Genomic DNA, 21191 nt, shown 5'->3' with positions numbered 1-21191 from the left:
GCACAAAATGGCCATGTAATGAGTGCAAATGCACAACGTTACTCCTGTGATACTCCTCCCTACTCTGACCTGTTTAAATCTGAAAGAAATAAAACTGTTAAAATGAACCTAACTAACCCAAAGTAATAGTACTTGTGACACTGAGACTTTTTCTTCCTTCGCTGTGAGCTCATCATGAATTGCGGTTACGAGAGTCTCAATGAGATCCTGAATCTAAACTCTTCCAAAGCTGAAACTACAGTTCCTTGGCCTCAGCAGGGAATATATGTGAAAAAGAGATCTCGGGTGAAACATGGCTTTAATAGGAGCCATATGGATCCAGTGACTGTGGGACTGAGGCAGTTTTGAGCCCTACATATCCTCTGATGGTTTCATTAGAGAAAAGTGCAAGGAAAAACAATAAGAAGGAAAACTGAAATACATTTAATGTAGACAGGTAGAGCAGAAAAACACCCAGTTCCATTTCATGGTTTTTCATCAATGGAAAAGAAGAAACAAGTTCTCAAATCACTTGTTTGAAAAGGCCTTGGACAAAAAAATACCCTATAGTCAAAAGTCTTTAGAAAATACCAATTTCAGTGAATAGCCATGAAATCCTAGCCTCTCTTTTTATAACCCATGGTTATCTGAAAAGCTGAAAACAAGCAACAATAAGAGTGTGGATCGGCCTGCTCAGATTTCTCGCTCAAATATCAACTGACTGAAAGTAAGAAGCAGCATGTTAAAGAGCGAAAGGAAAGTTATGCATGTGGAACTGAAGGTGAAATGTAATAACACACGCTTTAATCTCTGTACCCTCGACTTTACTCAGCGTGCATTGGATAAACAAGAAGAAGCTTAAATCCACATGGCTTGCATAAAAACATCATTCCTGACTCTGCAGAGCTCCTTAATAAACAAACTCCCTTTTGATCAGGAGTTTAAAATCTTTTCAAACATAAAAAAAAATCTCCTTACATGCCAAGGTATGAAAATGACAGGTAATGGCCCCTCGCTTAAGCAAAAAATTAACTTTTGGCAAACACTGCAGAAATTCATAACCCGTCCGACGCCAGTTTGACAGACCTCCTGGCTATAGAACAAGCGCAGTAAAAAAGAGAAAAGTCATAAATCGGCAACGAACTGGAACAAGTTGCATAATTCGAACTTTTGTTTCTGATGTGTCAGATCAGACAGAGTCTCTGAGGCGCTGTCAGCATCACATTAGCAGAGAAACATCTTTAATTGCTGTAAGTGCAGAAAGAACACAAAGGGCTGGGCTAAATAAGGTGCTGTGCAGTAAAAATCAAAGTGCAGGTGAATTATGCACTCAGTAAACAGTCACTGTGTGGAAGAAAAACTGTCAAATAAAGACAGATTGTATATTATTATCTCCCTAATACCCACTCTGAAAGATGTGCACCTAAAATGTGTTCTTAAAATGTCCAGTCGAAATGATTGTGGCGGAAATTTAAAAACAATCCTCTCCCCCAAAAATACATGAAGAGTGAGGATGTTTTATGGAGTTCAGTGACTAAAAAAATAACTAGATTTAACTGAAGAAAACAAAAAAAAAAAGAATATTTCTCTCCATAATTACATTTTGGAAAAAGGCAATAAAACCTTATAGGTCACAAATTAATTCTCATTTTTGTCTGGCAGACATTTTTCACCACTCGTGTCTGTGTGCCTCTTTCTCTCTGCTTTTATATTCCTCCTCTCCCTCCTCTCGGCAAAACACTGAAAGCTTTCTCTTCTGTTAGCCTCACCATCTGAATCTACTCCACTCTCTCCCCCGAGTCCTCATACAACCACTCCGATGCCTCTGCTGGGCTCCATCAGGACCAGCAGGACTGGAGACAGAATACATTTTTACCAGACTGTCTGTGGTTGTGGGAAGAGCGACCACAGAGCTGTGGGATGTTACATTGCACCTCAGGACTCAGAATGACCTCATCACGAGTGCTCATCTGCACCGAGGCTACAACTGACAGTGGATGGACCGCTAAAAGTACAGCAACACTGACAAAAGAGTGCTTTTCTGTCACAGACACTGAGTGCTCTTAACACACAACTAACATCTGCAAAGCCTCATCACTGCACAAGATTAGGCCTACTATAGATTCAGCTCATACCTGCACCGTCGCTTGATGAAATGTTTAATACTACTGTCAAAATTCACTGTGGACTGGCTTAGATGTTGAACTCAGGCAAAGTACAAATATAATCAGTTGAAAAGGTGTACAAATCAGGGTTTTGAAAGACTCAGGCATGAAGAAGGCTGTTTTGTCGGTGGTGCTTTATGTTGTTGAACGCAAGCCTGCACACTTTACACATCAAGGCCGTTATCTGAGTTGTAATTGGTTACAGAAAATGCACCCTCTGGTGTTTAAAGGTTGAAGCCAATGCTACGTTCCAAAAACTGGCGTTCCTAAAAGGGTAAGCTAATCAGATAATCAATCCCTATAGACCCCCATGTCAAATTGCACAACTTTAAGACATAAATAAACATATTCTACTCCTAAATGTTTTGGCATTTTCCCTTATCACAACTGCAGGGAAAGCTGTATAACTGAGTTAAGACTGTTGTTTTGTTTGTTCAGCATTGTACTAAAAGACACTTTAAAGAGTTGGTTATTCAGGCCTTTCTGTAAATTCATTTTAAGTACTGTATCAGGTAATATTAGTAATAATAATCTTACTATAATGATCATAACGTATGAGCATATCTCATTAATCGATTTCCATGAAACTTTATAAACTATCTAGGGTACCAGGGTTATCAACATCTGTCTAGGTATTTAGGACCCTTACAAATTATATATATTATGTGTAGCAGCTAATCCTAAAACGCATGGCACATTACATGTACATTATGTGTATGTGTACATTTTGCTTAACTTTTTAGTGCAGTGGCACTTTGCAGGTCACTGGGATGTGTTGCGATGCATATCTGTAAATAAGTGTTCCACAAACATGATGTTAATAGTGCCTGTAATTTATAATAATAATAAATATATGTATTTATTGTTCATTTTTTCCATGTTTATGAACAGGAATTTTTGTCATCTAATGATAAATTCTAAATTAACACACACGTGTGTGTTTTCATACATAAGCTAAGTGAAAAAACAGTCTGTAGTAGTTTGTATCTGCTTAATAATAATATTGGATAGGTGCAAACTTGGACTATCAGAACTTCTTGCTTCACCTGCGGCACTCACAAGGCAATTCAGACTGAATGTGAACATGGGATAAAGGTGATTATAGAATTTGTTTTGTACTGTCGTGAAATATGTTTTGCATTACTGTGAAAATAAGTTCCCAGCAAGCAGAAGCTAGTCAGTGTAGTAAAATAAAATGTAAGTGCTGCTCATTCCACCTGTCATTACAATGTTAAGGATACTACAAATCCCTCCTTAATCCCGTCAGTCATGTGAGGCTGTGATGATCCACAATGTGCTGGACTGATTCCTGCTGCTCATTACTTTGATTACTCTGCATGTGTGTCTATGTGGTTCCTTTTTCTAAAAACAAGGCTGTGAGACACTGATGGTGCTTGAAAGCAGGCTGATTACATTCTGACATTATGGACATTACCTTTTTTAGGATGACACCTACTTTACAGGAGGTTCAAAGGAATATACATGTCAAGATTAACATGTATGAGTCAGTGATACCTTAATCTAAAGCTGCAGCTTCTCGGGGATTCTTCCTGCTATTGCAGCACGTAAGAAGAGATGTGCTAAATGCTGCTGGATGTGTCCCCGGACTATAGTACAGTAAGCTGCTGGCCCACACGCACCGCACCAAATGCCGAGTACATGTGGATTAACATCATGGAGAAAGTATGCAAAGCAAATGTGAAGAGAACTCTACAAATGATGAAGTTGTTGATACGGAATCTGTCAACAACAAGTCCATCTGCAGGGCCTTGTTTTGAATAGTCGCGGTTACGCAGCCATTTAAGAATTCTCACTTTCCATCTGCCAGGGTTTCTGTGAGGTCAGCGATGCATTCATTATGTGCTTTACATTAACTCCTACCAAATGCACTATACGGTCCCTGACTTGCGTTAACTGAGCTGTAAAATGCAACATGCGACACATTTAGAAAGAAAATGGTTCATTTCTCTTTTAAATATGCAAACTTAAATTTTAGGTTTAGAGTGACTACCGGTGACGCGATGCGGTGTTCAAAATCCAGAGATGAAAGGGAGCATCAGAGAAGCTCTAAAAGGGTCAGGGATCCTGGGAAATAATTCAACTTACTTAGTTCATCAAAGTGTGTCTCAATGCCATCAGCTCCGGGCACTGAGCAGATGAGACGAGCCTTTAGAAATGTGCTCCACTTGTTCACCAGACAGCAGTGTCCACCATCATCGTTCTGAAAAGCAGAGACACGCGGGAGTCATTCTCACACTGCTCCAAAAATTACTCAACGGGATGAGCTTGAGCAATATCTGACCAACAGCTGTTTGGAACAACTGGTCTGTATAAATAAAGACATAGCTTTATGTTTTAGCTTGGCCAGTCTTCACAAGGCGGTCAGAAAACCTTTGCTACTGAGGCAAAGAACTGGGATGATACATGAAATCAGTGCATTTCACAGTCAGAATGATTTAGGGGTTAGAAGAATAAAATTTAATGTTCGTTTTTATCTACTAACATTTACAAGGAAAAAAAAGTTTCCAATTTTCTTGTGTGCTTTAAATGTTTCAATTAATATCGTCCAGAAACTTGACTTGACTTTAATCTTTTTGGAGGATATATATAATCTTATTTAACCTCTAAAACATTCAAGACTGTTAACACACAAGATGTGAGAAAAACACAGCAACTGTTTATAGAAAAAATAACCAAACACTGTGAGACTGTAAGGATGCTGAAAGTAGCATTTAGCTCTAAGCCTCCTAGAACAGCTAGACTGTCTTGTTTTTTCATCTCTTTTGAATTACACACTTAAGGGATGCAGCTTGCAAACACAGAACCCTTCAGATGCATTTTTCTGAAGTCTACGTGCAGATGCTTTGAAAGTTTTGAACACAGCTCAATTGTTTGCGTGTCTACAACACTACAATGCTAATTAAACACAGGCTTTGCAAAGATGTCTCTGTATGCCTACAGACGTGGATTAAAGTCAACCCTGCTCTTCAAACCTTTCACCCTGAGGAAAAGAAATAAAGGATCTCAGACTTGGCCTTTGAGGCAAATGACAAATACTTTGCTAAGCATCACTCTGTTGTACATAGTAATTATTAGTCAGAAAACAGTTTCTGATGATCATGGGGGACTTCCTTTATGGGCCTCAAACTGCCAGCAGAGCATAACTAACCATTACGGAGACACATAAGCATTAAATTTGATGACTGGTGTGATAACTCACCAGGCAGATCCGCCCTATCCTGGACTGCGTCATGGGACTCTGGCCCATCTCAGATGCTTTCTCGCGGAAGAAGAAGTAGAGTTTATTGTCATTCTTTTCAGCACTGTCTGGAATGAGGTGTGCATGAACAAATGTGGGATCTGTAGACAAAAAAGGAAAGAAAATGTTCAATACAAGTCTTGGAAAATACATTATGTGTGCAGGCAACATATTTAAAACCTCTTTACAGCCACAAAAGTGTTTTTCAAAATGTCATGATGTCACACTAAAAGTAGCCTCCCATTAAACATTTTGTGAAATCACGTGCAGATTTTTGAGTTGTGGCCAAATGTGCCGTGTGAGGTCACAGAGACCTTTGACCACCAAATCAAATCAGTTCCTTCGGTCCTCGTGAACCTTTGTGCCAAATGTCAAAAAGCTTCCTAATAGCATTCAAGAGAAAAGAAGAGGGACATCCTGAACGCACACAAAATTGCCTCTGACCATGGCTGTATGTTGACTTTGTATTCTTTAGTTTACACGTGTACCTGACCATTGTTTTAAGATAAACAAGGAAAGCTGTCAATTATCAAGAAAAATACTTGAGACCTTGAAAATCTTGTTTCATTCAACAGCTTAACCCTTCGAAATAAAATGCTTTTATTTATTTATTTTTATTAATACTATTATGGGCAAAATAACAGCAGCCTAAAGACTAAACAGCACTTTGACACTCTAAACTTGTCCCTTTATTTCTTCCTAGTAACAATGCTCAATATGGCATCACAGTTTGCTCCCGCTGGCTGATTCACTGGGTCAACACTGGACACGCAACACAGAGTGCCCCTCCCCACTGTGACAGACCAGGGTCCCAAATGAGGACAAACCAAACCAAGCGGAGGGGGGATAACCAGGAACCATGTAATGGGGGAGGGGGGATATCTGTGACATCTCACATGGCTGATTAGCAGGACTCAGGTGTCCCGATTCAGTGAACCACTGCCAGGGGATTGTTGTCAGGGCAACAGGGTCAGAGGAAAATCTGGGAGCCTGCAGGATTCAGGGGGGTGGGGGGGGGGATGCTGTGACTGATTTGGCCATATCAAATGAAAGCTCTCGAACAGCATTTATGTCACTGAGCCAATCACAGTTCATTCACAAAGCAAAGGCTACTCTGAGTCATTATTGACTTGCGCTAATTTTCTCCTGCAACTACACTATTGACCCTGTTGTCAGACTCTGCTGCAGGCATGCAGTGAACAGTTAGTGTAGTGAATGGCATGCTTTGAGTCAATTGATCATTCAGTCAACTGAAACTGACTGGAAAGGGAACATTCTTAATTTGACTATCAGCAGGATGGTATTTAACCCCAAGGTTTAACTTGGTAACCTAAAACATTACAGTAATGATCTTAAGAAACTGAGGAGTAAATAAAAACTGGTCTACAGCAAAATGAGTCAAGGAAAATCCTGGATGCAGAACAAGCTGTGAGTTGAGACATTACCATTTAACCATCTGGAGTTGTACTGATCAGTCCTCATGGCTGTCTGCTTCCCCAGTGTACGGAAGATCGCCGAGTCTGTTCCCATGAAATCAATGTACACTCCTGCATACAGCTCTCCATCTGTCAATCACAGATGAAATGCCAAGGTGAAGTCATGATGGATGAAAACATTTTCACGTTATACAGAACATGCTATCTACCATGCCAGAACTTCATTAAAAAGTGACGCCATCCCTCTAGATTTCCCCAGCATCTGACTGATGGCATGCATGGCAGATGTGGCCATTCAAAGGCAGGAATTTTAACTCAGGACAGTGCCAAATTAAAACATGTTCAGTCTGATTAAACTCAGCTCACAGGTGTCTGTGTCACGTTTCAGACAAAAATGCTATTCTCATAATTACTGTACTCGTGCTTATTGGGCTAATCAGTGAAATTTGAAAGAACAGCTGCAATTAGAAAGTCAACTTCACATCAGACAGATTCATGGCGTATAGTTTAGAGATCAAGGAAAGCCAGTCAGATTTGACATGTTCGGCGTAAACAGAAACTTTCTGTGCAGCACCTAGAAAAAAAAGCAGAAACTTGGAGCATTTGCTTTCTATACTGTGAACCTTATGAGGAGTGAAGTGGAGGCATAGCTTGTGAAACAGTAGTGTAAAAAAAACCCACCTAAATCCTAAACCAGGGAAATTCCACCTTCCTGTTGTGTCAGTGCGGTATGCCTCTGCCCTGCCAACTATGTGAGACGACATTTAGATGATTTTTTTGGTGTTACAGTTTTGCTTGGGTCAGCTGTAACTGAGCTGACATGGCACAGCAAAAGAGAGAGAGACGCTCTCCGCCTTTGTCCTTCACGCATACGTATGCACGCTTGAGCACATGCACACACAGAGGGCAGAAGGTCGCTGACCTGGAGCCATGTCTAACCACCTGTAAGCAGCTGGTAACAAAAGACCACCTACTGACATGAGAGCGCACACGTCCATCTGACCAGCTAAATGACCACGTATCTGCAGACCTGCTTAGACTTGAAACAGCTGACTGACTAATGACTGAGATGGTTATCAGTAAATTAATTTACTTGTGTACATGTGATCATTTATCGACTTTCTCTATCTTGTGTGAATCTAAAATCAGTGTTTAGTTTTGAAATACTGGTTAATTTAAACACAATCTAAAGAAAAAAACCCAAAAGCTCTCTTTATTTGCCCTTTTTTGTTTTTAAATGAACAATTAACTAATTAAAAGGGTTTATCATCACATCATGCACAACCGTCAAGTCTCCTTAAAATTCGGTAACACAGCGCTGCAGTGTCAAAGTGATCACCAGTAGTCCCATTCAGCAATACAAACCAAACACAAACTGCAGATCTTTTATGTCTTTCACGCCTGCACACGTCGTTGGAAGGAAAAACAAAAGCTGATACTTACTGATCAAAGCCGAGACGCTGTTCAGCTTAGGGTCATAGGGACATTTTCCTTTCCCAGAATCCACTTTACCAGGTTCAAGGCGGAAAATGTATTCCTGTAATGGTAAAAGGTGAAGAAAAACATTAACCACATGGTAACAGATTTATTATGTTTAAGGAACTTTTTTTTGTTTGCGCGCGTGCGCGCGCGCGCGTGTGTGTGTTTGGGTGGGGGGGGGGGGGGGCAGTTTGGCTATATCATTTACTTTACAAGACTTACAAGTTTTAAAAAGGCAATGGCGTCATCAAACTAATGTGATCAGTTGGTTAAGTTGGTAATAATGATTAAGTGTGAGTGGTGACCCTATAGGCAGCTTACATGGCTCTGCTAATGGGAACAAATAGTGCACAAAAGCGGTTATCAGTCGATGGCGAGGTGGAGGCAAACGCTGACAGCAGTTCAAAACTCATCCACCATGCTTCTCATGTTAGTGGCTCAAACAAGAATTCATTATTCCACAGTGCAAGAGGACATGTTGGAACATCTGTGTCAACACTGGGTACATGTCTACACGGAGGTCATTCAGGCACTTCAAAGCTCACTGATGATGTCTGACAGGTAGGAAATATGTAAGGCAAAAAAGATGTAAAGCTGTGTTTGTAACCTGAGCTTGGATATTGTTTTTTAGTAACAAGATACAGTATGACTCATAAATATGTGTGTGGTGATGAAAACGCTACCATTTGCGTAAATCAATGAAGATGACAACCGTGGTTTGGGTCAACGATTTTGTGCATTTGTCTGAAAACTTTAGTGAAAGGGGGAACTTTTTCCCCCCGCATATTTTGTTTGTGTACATTTGCTGCTTAATACTGGAGATAAATGTCTGAAAAAAAAAATACTAGTCATTAACAGGATGCAGAACTTTTTTGTTCGTTCAGTTCAGTTTTGAAAGCAGAGTTGATTGGAGGCTCAGTAGTTCAGCAAGCTGCCTCGATAACCCAAGATATTTAAAAGAAGAAATTTATTTATAGTTATGCTTTCCCCCTATTATTTCCCCCAACTCTAATAAAAAAAGTACTCCAGGTGGGCATAAAACTCTACAAAACTTTCAGCCCACCTTCGCCTCCAAAGGCTGTGATGTAGCGCTGTAGTCTGCTGCTCGACTTGTTCTCCCTCCAGATTGGGATGCCTGTTGGTAGTGGAACCCCTAAAAACAGAGACATGGCACAATGGCCATCTCATTACCGACGTACAACATCCCAGATTAAAGTCAACTGATGCCGACCATGACATAAAAAGAAGAGTAAATATGTCAGAGCAAAAGGGATTGGACAAAAGAAGTCGAATAAAAAAAAGTAGTTCTTAAAGATGAAAATACAAATGTGAGTGGGTCAAAGTGGAGGTCAAAGGTGATCGAAGAGAGCCTGATGAGTGGCATTGATCATTTGATACCCATGTGCGATTAGACTCAGAGACATGCAAACGCAGCTGTAAAGCATGCAGGTTATACAGAACACATTAAATCGCAAACAACATATACACTGAATATAATTACATCAACATATGAGAAAATACGTGTACGCATGTTCACAGTGTAACTGTTATTAGCAACCAAACTAAATGTTCACGTTTTTTACACTTTTTGATGTGGAGCTCATCAGCCTGCAGAGAAAGCTGTGAAGCCGCCTCGAAAAGGCATAAAAGCTGATGCAGTTAAAGGAAAACGTTTGCAGTTACGGGACAAAGTTTGGGCATGAACTGGGGATTAAAAAATGTGTGAAGCCCTTTGTATAAGACAGGGACGAATTTCTGAACAACTGGTTTTTGTTTACATCTACTGTTGCTGAGAAAAATCTTTACAGTGTGAAGTAACATAGCGTTTGGGCCTTAGGGGAGAAACTGAATGACAAGAGACAGACTGACCTTTACATTGAAATCTGAACCCTCCATTTGAACAGTGAGACTAAACAGGCAGAGCGGTGAATGCAAGTGTGTCGACTATAACTGGGTAGGCAGCTGCCGAAGCTCTGCGTGGCCATCGAGTGAGGGAGGGATGGAGGAAGGGACAGAGGGAGGGGTGAGCTACAAGGCTGATGATGGATGAGAGGCTCCATCAGTAATGATTGCTTTTCAGAGGTTTTCAGCAAGACAGCAAGACAGGCCACAGGGCCACAGTGTATAAACAGGTGAGGGTGGGGATGGAGGACCACAAGCAGAGATATTTTCTATAGATATAGTGTCATCGTGATATTCACAATGGTAAGAGAAGCTTATAGCCTCAATGGCCCCTAAGCAGCAGCACTTAGCTGCTCTTATTTGTTGCCTTACCAACTTCAACTTTGTAATGTTAATGGTGATCTGGAGAGGTCTAACCAAGCTTTTTTCTTTGAGTCCTCCAGACCGTGAAAGAGTGCAAATCGATGAAAACTAATACGCAGAAAATGATGGAAGAGAAGCAAAGCCCATGAAACTAAAGCACGAGAGCAGGAGGAGCGTCTCTGACCTGAGACTGATCGACTGATATGGTTCTTTAGGAAGTAGAGAGTAGAGGTCAAAATGTCTCCATGGATGCCTGGCTGTGTCTTTGGTTACCTGTGACCTGCGTCCTCGGTCGACATAGGTGCAGATGGGGTTGTAGGCGCCTGTCCCACACACATACAGGTGGGTCCGGTTCCAGGGCTCAATCAGACGGATGAAGTTACCACATTCCCCCTGAGAGACAGCAAAACAAAACACAGACAGCACAAGATAATGAAAATGCAGTAGATAAAGGGAGATGCTTAATATACAATGCCCTACTGATGGTTAATAACTCCTCTGTCTGCCTTAAAAACATCACATCTATCACTTCCTCTGCTGGCTGGCTTTTGTTTGGCAGCGCTGTTCCACTCTCTGTGTCAGGCTGGCTCTGGCTTCCAATCGGACCACACTCTCACAGGGAAAATGTTTCCAAACACCATTTAAGTGTGTGGCTGAAACCAAGGAAAGCAGCGCCTCTGAGATGTTAAGTGTGGTTGCTTCAGGGATTGAGGTTAAACCCAATTCAGTGTTCTGTCAAATTTGACAAATGGGAAAGAGTTTGGTTAGAGCAAATAAGAGTGCTTGAATGAAAAAATTCGAAGAAATGAAAAGGTTTTGAAATCCAATTAACTTTTCTTTTTTTTTTTTTTTTAGACAAACCATAAAGCCAAAAATGTGAAAAGCTCAACACTGATTGGCCTGAATTTAGAATTTTAATTTCTTAGTAGCGAAATTCAAGCAATGCCAATGTTTTCCTTTTTTGGACTAAAGACAAAGAGGTGCTCTCAGTGAGCACAGCTCTGTGCTTTCTAGGTTTTTTCCAATCTGTTTGCCTGACCAGCTGTCTGCCTTCCTGGTCACAATCCACCAAATCAAAATTCCAACTACAGAAATGTTCAAGCCGATAAGCTCTGTTCAGATTTGTCTGTCATGTTTTCTGCTAGTGACAGCTGGTGAAAAAGAAAGGATGAACCAAGTAGATAAAAAAGATTGTATGCAGGATGGGGGATGAGCCATTTTGGCAGATTTTAACAGCATGACAGATGCACAAGTCAGAGGTTTCAGAGGATGTGTTTTTGTGCGTGTGTTTACGCATCATTCAGTGCACAGTTGTGCTCCCCCACAGAGAGCACAGTGGGGCTGATTGCCTTTGACCTCCTGCCTGAACCAACATCCCCTCTGAATTGCTTCTGAATTGTCATCATTTGTCATTCACTAAAGAGCGGCCAAGACTGCTGCGATGTCTTGCAGTAGCCGGTCTTATCTCTTATTCTCTTATTCTGTTGATGAAATTTCAAACCCATCCCCTCACACACATACACAGAAGCTGATACAGGCGCATATGAACATACATAGGCCAATGTAGCCAGAGGCGCTTGGAGGCTTGGGTCACCAGACGTGCATAAATGAACATTCTAGTAGGATAAACAGCTGCCTGAGCTTTATACCAGCAGGAAGAGAAGGATTATTATCCACAGCCTCATCAAACTGTTGGTGCACCCTGACTGTGCCGTCTCTCACCCCTAGCATGGATAAAACAAGTGCATATGTGTGTGTTTGAGGGTAGGAGGGGGATCAACGTGTGAACGAAATCAAAGGAGAGGAATCTGGTTTTTAAATGAATTTCAATGATGAGTTTCCATCCCTTCTTTGTGGGGGCTGCACAGGAGGTGCAAGGAGATGTCTGAATGTCTCTGAACCCTTTTAAGACTTCATATGGGTCTGAGGCTTCCAGTGACCGATTCATTTTGGAAGCTTGTCTGAACAACAAAAGGTAAAATGATTACGGTGTGGAAAGAAAGGAAAATAATGATAATAATTTGGCATTTCTAGACTGGTGCATTTTTTTTTTTGCAAGGTTCAAGTTCCTGCTTCAGCTAAATTGGTGGCATCTGTGTGCAATTAGCTATCAGGGATTCAGAGGCAGTAAATAAGAGCTTCATAACCAGTCACACATTTGGAGGAGCTTGAAAATGTCCTCTGTTAACCCCAGTCCAACATTAAAATTGGGAGCATCACCAAAAAAAGACAGGATTAAAACACACTGTTAAATTTGAACAGGGGTAACCCTGGAAACAAAGTGTTTATTTACTTGTGATAGTGTGATACCCATATAGCCATCTTTATAAACAGAGTGTAGAATCTGAATTTTTAAATTTCAGTTTGAAGTCCAGCTGAAGTCTGAGTGCTACTGAATAACCACATTAAATGCATTATAAGGATAATTGTAGCACGGTGTCTCCAGAAGCTATCACTTGTATGATGCTAGTCTGCCTTCAGCACTGATGATTTGATTTGAAAACTTGCAACAACCAAAAATTCAGTATTTAGATGAAAATCAATTAACAATAGTAAGTTTTTATAAATGAAACTAGAAAATGTTTGGGATTTTTCATTCGTCAGAATTGCTTTTTCTTTTAAATACTTACATTGATGTCTTTCCCTGACAAAACACATTCAGTCTTCCTTTGGGGGGCAACAGGCCAGTGGATCTGACAGTGAAAAATACACAAGCTGGTTAGCTGTAAACCCATGCCGAGCTTGGGCAGTTCAGTGTTTAGGTAGAAACTTTCTTACTATGAGAGGCTCCTTGTTGATGTCATGTAGATCCAGAGAGAGTATATAATCTTTGCTGCCCACATACATGCGGTCATGGTCCTCGTCCATGCGAAGGATCCGATAGTCGGTTGAATTCAGCAAAAAGGAGAAGTGGTGAGCAGTGCCGGTAGACTTCAGCTCTATAAAGGGGCAAAAAAAGTGCAAAAATAAATGTTTTTGTTCATACTGAACCTGCAATTACTGTAGTAGAAAAACACACAATAAAACTAGAAAACCCAAACCACAGACATAGTCTCAGGAATTGTGTGTCGGCTGCCTTTTTCTGGAACACATACGCACAAACACACAAAGTATTCTATTGTTAAAGACATGGCAACATACTAATGATGCCAAGCCTACCATCAAACTATCCAAGATTAATTTACAGATTATGTTTTTACCCCCCAATTACATCCTGCCATAATGGGGTTATGGTCAGACTAAATATGGGTACGGCGGGCTTGACTAAAGCAAGCAGACAAAAAATAACTCACGGGAATCCTAAATGAATGGCAAGAGAGACGCAAAAGATCAGTCACAAGTTATGGGAACAGTAAGAAGTCAAATACCACGCTGTTTATTACAACAGGCCACATGGTTGATAACATTCAGGGCCGTGGAGTCTGAACCTCAGTTGTAACAAGCTGTGAAGGGGATGATAGACTTTGTAACAATCTCCCCTGGTGAATTAGCCACGAATGAACCGATGTGCTCCCTGGGAAGCAAAACACCGCAGCATACTTTCCTCCATATCGCTGTTAAATCTATTTTGAAATGAAACTGATGGCTCACATACTGCACGGGGAGGCTCAGTGGTGTGAAAATGTGACTTTCAGTGCTGCTGTACAAAAAGCAGATTCCTCCCCCGATCCTCTTATTATCTTTGGAGCAGCTCTGATAAGTGTATCTGTTTCTCTTGTCTTTCAGAATTTGCTTTGTGAAAGCTGAGATTGTTCTGTTTGTAGAGAAAGCCCAAGGATCCCATGGAAGGCCTGTTCAGGTTCCACTTTAATGGGACCGTACAAATGCTCTTATGCTCTGTGTAGCCAAATCTAAGAGTCACTGGAGATGAAAAAGACTCCATATGGCAGCTATAACGACTTTCCTTAACCCGACCGAGGAAGAAAGTCTTACTTAGGGAAATAAAAGACAGCATGAAGTTCTCCACCTGCACGGGACATGTGGAAATACTGACATGAATCCTCTCCTAGAGAGCTTCTTCGCTGTTGGTTTGCTGAGCTCCTTCAGAAACTGTGAAATGCTGCAGTCACGGTGCAGCATCATGGTGCGCGGGTAGTAAACAGAAACAGACGTGCCTGTCACCCATGTAATTCTCATAAGATGCCTCCAAACACATTAAACAGTTTAATAGTAACCCCGATATGCGATTTTGCCATGCTGTGGTGAAAGTACACGTCAGGGGTTTTATTTTTAAGTCTATTCTGTTCCCCGAATCCTGAAAAAGCATTAAATCAGAAATAAGATGAATATTTTCTGAGGTTTGATTTTTTCAGTGTATTTGAGGATTTCCAGGAAAGACTGCCATGTGTAATCCAGGATTACTGTATTCATGCAAAAGTCGCACTCACAAACACATAGATAGTATCCTAAGACAGTCGAGCACCAGACTTGTTCTATAAACATCTTCCATCTTCGTTTGCTAGTCAACTAAACACAGCCTGTTATCTGCTGTGGCAAGCCCAGCAGTCAAACGATACTGGAACTTCAGCCGTGACCCCACATTTATCACCTCTGCACTCAGATCTACATGCACGGGCATCAGAAAGGGAGAGGACCGGCTGCCATAAATCAGACAGTTAGGTCACTGCAAACCAGACTAGACGGGCAGACAGACAGACAGACAACCTACTACATTACAAGTAAACGTTCGCCTAAACATATCACCTGTTAATAGCAACCAGCTTCAAGTATCTGACAGCCTGTCATCTTTCTCTCTTGTGAATCTCCCATCCAGGATCACTGGATCGATGTGCTTCACTCCAAAGCAAATCAAATTTCATCCTGTCAGAAGTGACCTAATTAATCCCGATGTGGGGAAAATGACCAGTCAATTGTATACTAAAAAAGCTGCACTGGGAAAACTCAACATGTATTAATATGGGAACCATGATTTAACAGATATTAACTGAGGTACCTGTCCAAGATTACATGTCACTTACACATCACCAGCATCCTAACATCTACAGCACTTCGGACTCATTCCATGTGCTGTGGATGTTTGTCTACATGAGGACTACAGCTCCTTCAGCTAAAATAGAACAAAGATTGAAATGGTGGATGAAATCACTTCTTTTGTAAAAATTAACTAAATTAATACAGATTTTACTTGCTGTCAAATAATGTTTTTGTTCTGTTTTTTAATTTGTTGTTTGTGGTTGTATTTTGCTGGTTTCTGTATTTTAATTTATTAGAATCTATTTTAATCTACTGCTTCATTGATGTCTTTTTCTCTTTGTAAGGTGACCTTGTGCTTTAGAAAGGCGCCCTTAAATAAAATGTATTATTATTATTATAAACTCTTGGAAATCAGATATAAGATATCTATATTGCACAAAGTTAAAACTCGCAGGCCTAAAACACTCTTAAATGACAGTATTCTCTTTTTTAAATTCTGGCATATCTCAGTTATTGTGCTGAGCAATGGGGTAAAGTATATGACATCAATTAAAAACTCTTAACAACAATTAGGACAGCACACAAAGTGGGTTCAAGATACCGCACCATCTGAACTCCGTTAGTAAAACTTCATGATCTGTTTGACTTGAAAATTTGAGAATTATGTTCAAAGCAATACGTGATCACCTTTTGTGATTTATAGAAAATGGCAAGTTCAGTAGATCAGTTTAACGTCGTTTATTTTGTTTCTCTCTTTTGAGCTTGTGAATGAACTCAGCTCAACTCAAAATACGACGTGAGATTTCTAAAGTATACTGGCTCCTCTCATCCTGACATTTTAGTCGGTGCAAATGACGTGGCAAGCTTTCACAAAGAAGAAACATTACATCCCTGCAAGGTGAGACACGCTAAAACACATTTACCTTGAAATAATGCCTGAGGTGTGGTGAGATTAGTGGTGAAGTATGGTAACAGTCCACCTCGAACCACACATACACTCTATTGTCAGCACAAATTCATCTTCTCAAAAAGCATTCCTGTGTGTTAAGGAGCTCAGACTAAATGGTTGTTTGAAGCAAAGAAAAACGCTCCAAAAAACAACCAAAAACAGGCATTTAACATGGAATTAAATGGCTGAATTTACCACCAGCTGGTACATTCAGCAATGATAGGGCACAAGTGCAATGATAGTGCACCAGGTCCTGCATTTTTTTTTAAAGACCACAGAACCTCGTGTATATCACCCAGCTTCCCAGCAAGGTCTTTGTAATAATTACCAGACAGTCAGGCAGGCAGAACATTGTCTTTTTCTTTCTCTATGACCTTTCTCTAATTGCCTTCAGTTTGTTGAACAAAACTCAATCGACTCTGCAGAAATGTGAATAACACAGACTAGTCAACTGATCCTTTAGTTAGTCACCTATGTGATCCCTCTGCTCTGCTTTGAAGCTAAGGTATATAGGCTTTTATATACTTTATATTTTTATAGGCCAGTATTTGTACCATGGTGTGTTGTTCCTGGATCAACCCTAGTCAGGGTCCTCAAAAGGACATAAATGACCCCTGTTTTGTATCTATAAATAGATAATAAAACACGTACCACACAGACACCACTACTGCTTCTTTAATGCCTCTTTCAGCTTAAGCCCCTTCCTCACAATCAATCTGCACTTAGTACGAGGGAGCAGGCAACAGAAAATCCCGCATACCTGCCCAGGCATTCATGGCATGTGGTCTAAATTTCCAAATTTACTTATGTTCACATTCTCCAAAGTAAAGGTGTGGTTCTACCTTGTTGCAGCTTGTCTGCAGCCAAGCATGCAAGGATGTGTCCCTAAAAGTAACTTTATATATAAGACTGTCTGTAAAACTCCCTTGACTAGCACTGTAATTAATACCCTATGAACAGCTGAACTTGCTTTTCTGTAACCATATCGACAATCCAAGTTGTGCAAGATTACTGAAAATACTCTTTCACTTTTACCTGTTTAGAGTCCCAATAGGATGATCAACTTCATTGGTAAGCATTTGTTAAGTATGGTGATAGTAATTAAGCATAATGACTGCAAGCAAGGAAACTAGCTTGTCTGTGACTGTCAAATGTTCCACTAGAATTAGTGTGGTGTGGTTGCACATCCCAACTAGCCAGTTAGAATTTTGTTAAGACATGACCTTTGAACATCGGATGCAACAAGCCATCATTTCTTTCTTTTATTAATCTTTTTAGATTTGTGTAAATTTAGCACAAGCCAAACACATACTATGAAGTCATACCGACCTTTGACCACCAAATTCTGATTTCTTCGTCTTTGAGTCCAAGTGGATGTTTATGCTAAATCTGAGGAAATTCCCACAAGGCATCCAAGAGATACCACATTTAGGACAAGCTGACAACACGATGAACCACTAAATGTCCACATATACTCACTTTACCTTATCGCCGTATAAACAAAAAGTGGTTTAAAAAGGAGGAATACACTGTACATACTCAACATCAAATTACAGCAAACAACTTAAAGTAAAACAAAAAAAATTCTGTGTTGCTGTTTGAGCACAAATTAAACAAACAACGACAGCATGTTTATTTGTGCGCTTATAGCCACATAACAAACATACTGGAATTCAGGCCGTTTCACTAGCTAAACTCATCTGCTGCCCGTGTGACATACAGATATGATAAAAGAAGTGTCATTGTTTTTTGAGCAAGCTTACCTTTAAAGAAAATATCTAGTTCTAAAATAAATAAAAATGAGCTGTGGATTAGCAGAGTTACTTCGGAAAACACTGACACACTTGCCATTTAGGTTCGAAGACTTTAATCTGCTTGAAGACGCATGCAGTCTAGGACTTTCTTTCATTCAGTGCATCTCTCAAGTGAATACTGAATGTCTGGGGCCAGTGTATCTTTGTGTGTTTGCACAGAATGGAGAGGTCATTGGGGATAAAAGAGCATCTGAACAGCGGTGGGAATGCTTATCAGCTCAACCCGACTTGGTGTTTGTCTTTCGTGTTTGCCTCAGTTCAGAACCTCATAATCAGCCTCTCACCACCCTTTGGGGTAAGGTCTATTGACTCACAACACATGTCACTGGAGCTGATTGCTGCTTACCTGCGCCTGTCAAGGAGAAATAATTGGCACCAGATTACATCTTATCTTAGAGCTTCCGGATGCTGTCACTCAGATGCTCTTCATGCTTGTCTGCTACTGATACACGGTATTAGTGTGTGTGTGCGCGCGCGAGTGTGTGTGTGTGTGTGTGTGTGTGTGTGTGTGTGTGTGTGTGTGTGTGCTCACAGAGAAAGAGGTAGAGCTCTCTGATCCTCACATCAAATCAGAGACACCTGTCTCCCACTGCACAAATCGAAGGCAGGGAAAGATTGATTTAAGTTCACTTCCTGAGTGGAAATGAGAGATTATAACAAATCTATTTCTGCTGTTACAGATGACAGAAAAGGTTAATTAAAGCACATGGGAGAAGAAGATCCCTGGTTCAGCTGACAGCAAAGGTCATGCAGTTTCTCTGTATCTGGTCCACAAACCTGACCTTTGTTAAAGTTGCATTATATGGTATCTATATGACGTGATCAGAAACAAGAGCAACTACATCCAGAGACTGAAGAGGATTGACTTGCCTTATGGCTTTTGAACCCTCAGACAGAACAGCAAACATCAATCAGTTATTACTGTTGATTTTCTTTTTTAAAGAAAAGCAAAAATAACTTCAGGCTTTTTTAAAACACAGTGTAAGAGTTTTGATTGAAACATATTTAAATAACCAATACAAACGCTTGAGGCGGTTCCCGGTCCAGAACGCTGGCTTTTCTCTCTGTACACAGTGCCACAGACAGCTGTCCTCAGCAGAGTTGAGGGTGAAAGGTTAAAGGACATGAGGGGTCTGTGGTGAAAGCTCACAGTGGCCTCCTTACGTTCAGCAGAGCTGGGTGGTCATGATGATGTTTGGGTGGGGTGCTTAAAGAGGATGGGACCGGTGAGAGGTGGGATATTGAAAAGTCTGAATGGGGGAGGGCACAATTTTGTTGACTCTCTTCCTCTATAACGCTAATCTCTAGATTTTAAAGAAAATAACTGGTTGTTCCTTACTTTGGTTTCGGTTTTATGCCATAGCATTGTGCGCTCTTGTGGCTGGCTGCTGTATGCACGAATGTTTGTGTACACGTATGGCTGGGATGGTGTTTATGCTGTGATAAAGCTGTTTGTTGTTGTAGCTGTGCCATCGCTTGCAGCGGGCTGGTCAGGATGGCGGCAGTGGTCAGTGGTGACAACCTAGTTTAGAAGGATTATGGAGAGGGCTGAATAATGAGACAGAGCGGGTGTGAATGAGTGAAAAATCCTCCTCTCCCCGGCTGACCTTTGGCCTGGCACTTAGAATAAATACTCTCCCTCTTTGTCAGCTGCACTAACACAGAGCCAGATGTATAAAGATCTCTCAAAGGAATCTTCTGATTCCTATTTATAGTTTTTTCCTGATTCTTGATTTGATTAGGAAAATTTGCATCTTTCTCAAGCCAAGTTGTCAGTGGATCAGTTCCCTTCCTGCTGACTTTAGCCAGAACTGAACAAAGTGTAATTTTCATCATGTCTTTTGGCTTCCTTGTGTTGCAAGGCTATTGCCAGTATGCTGTTAGCTGGGGGCAATAAGAGGAGGGTAATTAGAAGGTAAATTTAGAGAGACCATTAGCAGCAAGTGTTGACTCAGGGTCTACTGGGGACAACTGCCACCTCTACCTTCTCCGGGTGTTCCACTCTCAGTCAAGCACTGAGAATCTACTCTATTCCCTATGGTGATTTTTCACCCACAACAGCAAATGTTACGGTAGAGGAGTGAGAATGGAAGGAGGAGTCCCGAGGGTAGAGGAGGCTGACAGCGAACCTAAGAACTTCCATTTATCAAAGCAGGCAGGAGAGAGCCATAGAAACTCTGAGTCAAACTCTATGAAAGCTCCTCTGTACAGCCAAGGCAGAGAGGCTGAGACTCCTCTAGAGCTGCTTCAGGGCCAAAAACAAAGCTCACAAAGGCACACAGAGGCTCTTCAATTCTAATCATGAGTTGGAGTGAGGACGAAAACACCCTGATTGTCTGCCCAGCTACACACAAACACTGATTAGGACCTCCGCTGCCAGGTTAGTTAAAAAACAAGAGATGGAAGAGAGACTTAAAAGTCAACAAAGTAATGAGCAAGTATGATCTTCATCAACAATATACAAACAGCACAAATACACAGAGATCAGCCACAACAACAAAAACACTGACGGCTAAGTGAAGCGCTTAGAAGTGATTAACATTAATCATCTTGCATGCAATGTTCTGATGGGAACCTTTGGGTCCTGGCATTCATGTGGGGTCTACTTCTTGGTAGGTACCACCCACGTAAACACTGATGCAAAATAAACACACTCCTTTATGGCAGACAGGCCTCCAAGCTCCCTAGATCCCAATCTTATTGACCACGAGATGCACCTGAACAAGAATGATCCATGGAGGCCCTAACTCACAACTCAAAGGACCAAAAGATTCACTACCAGCGTCAAAGTGCAAGACCCTCCTGCGGGTTTGGACACATCACACCTGTTGTGGCAACATAAGGTCAACAGATCAGTGTATTCCTTCATTGCCCAGGTAAAGTTTGTGTTTACGTTTTGTTTATGGAGAC

General features: G+C 40.9%; 1 protein-coding gene across 1 annotated transcript in view; it reads right to left on the bottom strand.

The window, feature by feature from the left end:
- The window catches only part of sema3fa (sema domain, immunoglobulin domain (Ig), short basic domain, secreted, (semaphorin) 3Fa), a 44727-nt gene that overhangs the window by 3994 nt on the left and 19542 nt on the right, over window positions 1–21191 (bottom strand). The window contains exons 3-10 of the mRNA XM_026167515.2: window positions 13362–13522; window positions 13214–13276; window positions 10857–10976; window positions 9382–9471; window positions 8283–8376; window positions 6849–6968; window positions 5365–5504; window positions 4251–4365 (exon numbers count right to left, since the gene is read on the bottom strand). Of these exons, the coding sequence (XP_026023300.2) occupies window positions 4251–4365; window positions 5365–5504; window positions 6849–6968; window positions 8283–8376; window positions 9382–9471; window positions 10857–10976; window positions 13214–13276; window positions 13362–13522 (903 nt within the window). The remainder of the gene's footprint in view (window positions 1–4250; window positions 4366–5364; window positions 5505–6848; window positions 6969–8282; window positions 8377–9381; window positions 9472–10856; window positions 10977–13213; window positions 13277–13361; window positions 13523–21191) is intronic.

This window comes from Astatotilapia calliptera, chromosome 5, assembly GCF_964374335.1.
Source record: "Astatotilapia calliptera chromosome 5, fAstCal68.1, whole genome shotgun sequence".
Classification (NCBI taxonomy): Eukaryota; Metazoa; Chordata; class Actinopteri; order Cichliformes; family Cichlidae; genus Astatotilapia; species Astatotilapia calliptera.
Note: the sequence above shows the minus strand (reverse complement) of the source record. Positions and strands in the feature narration are given on the sequence as shown.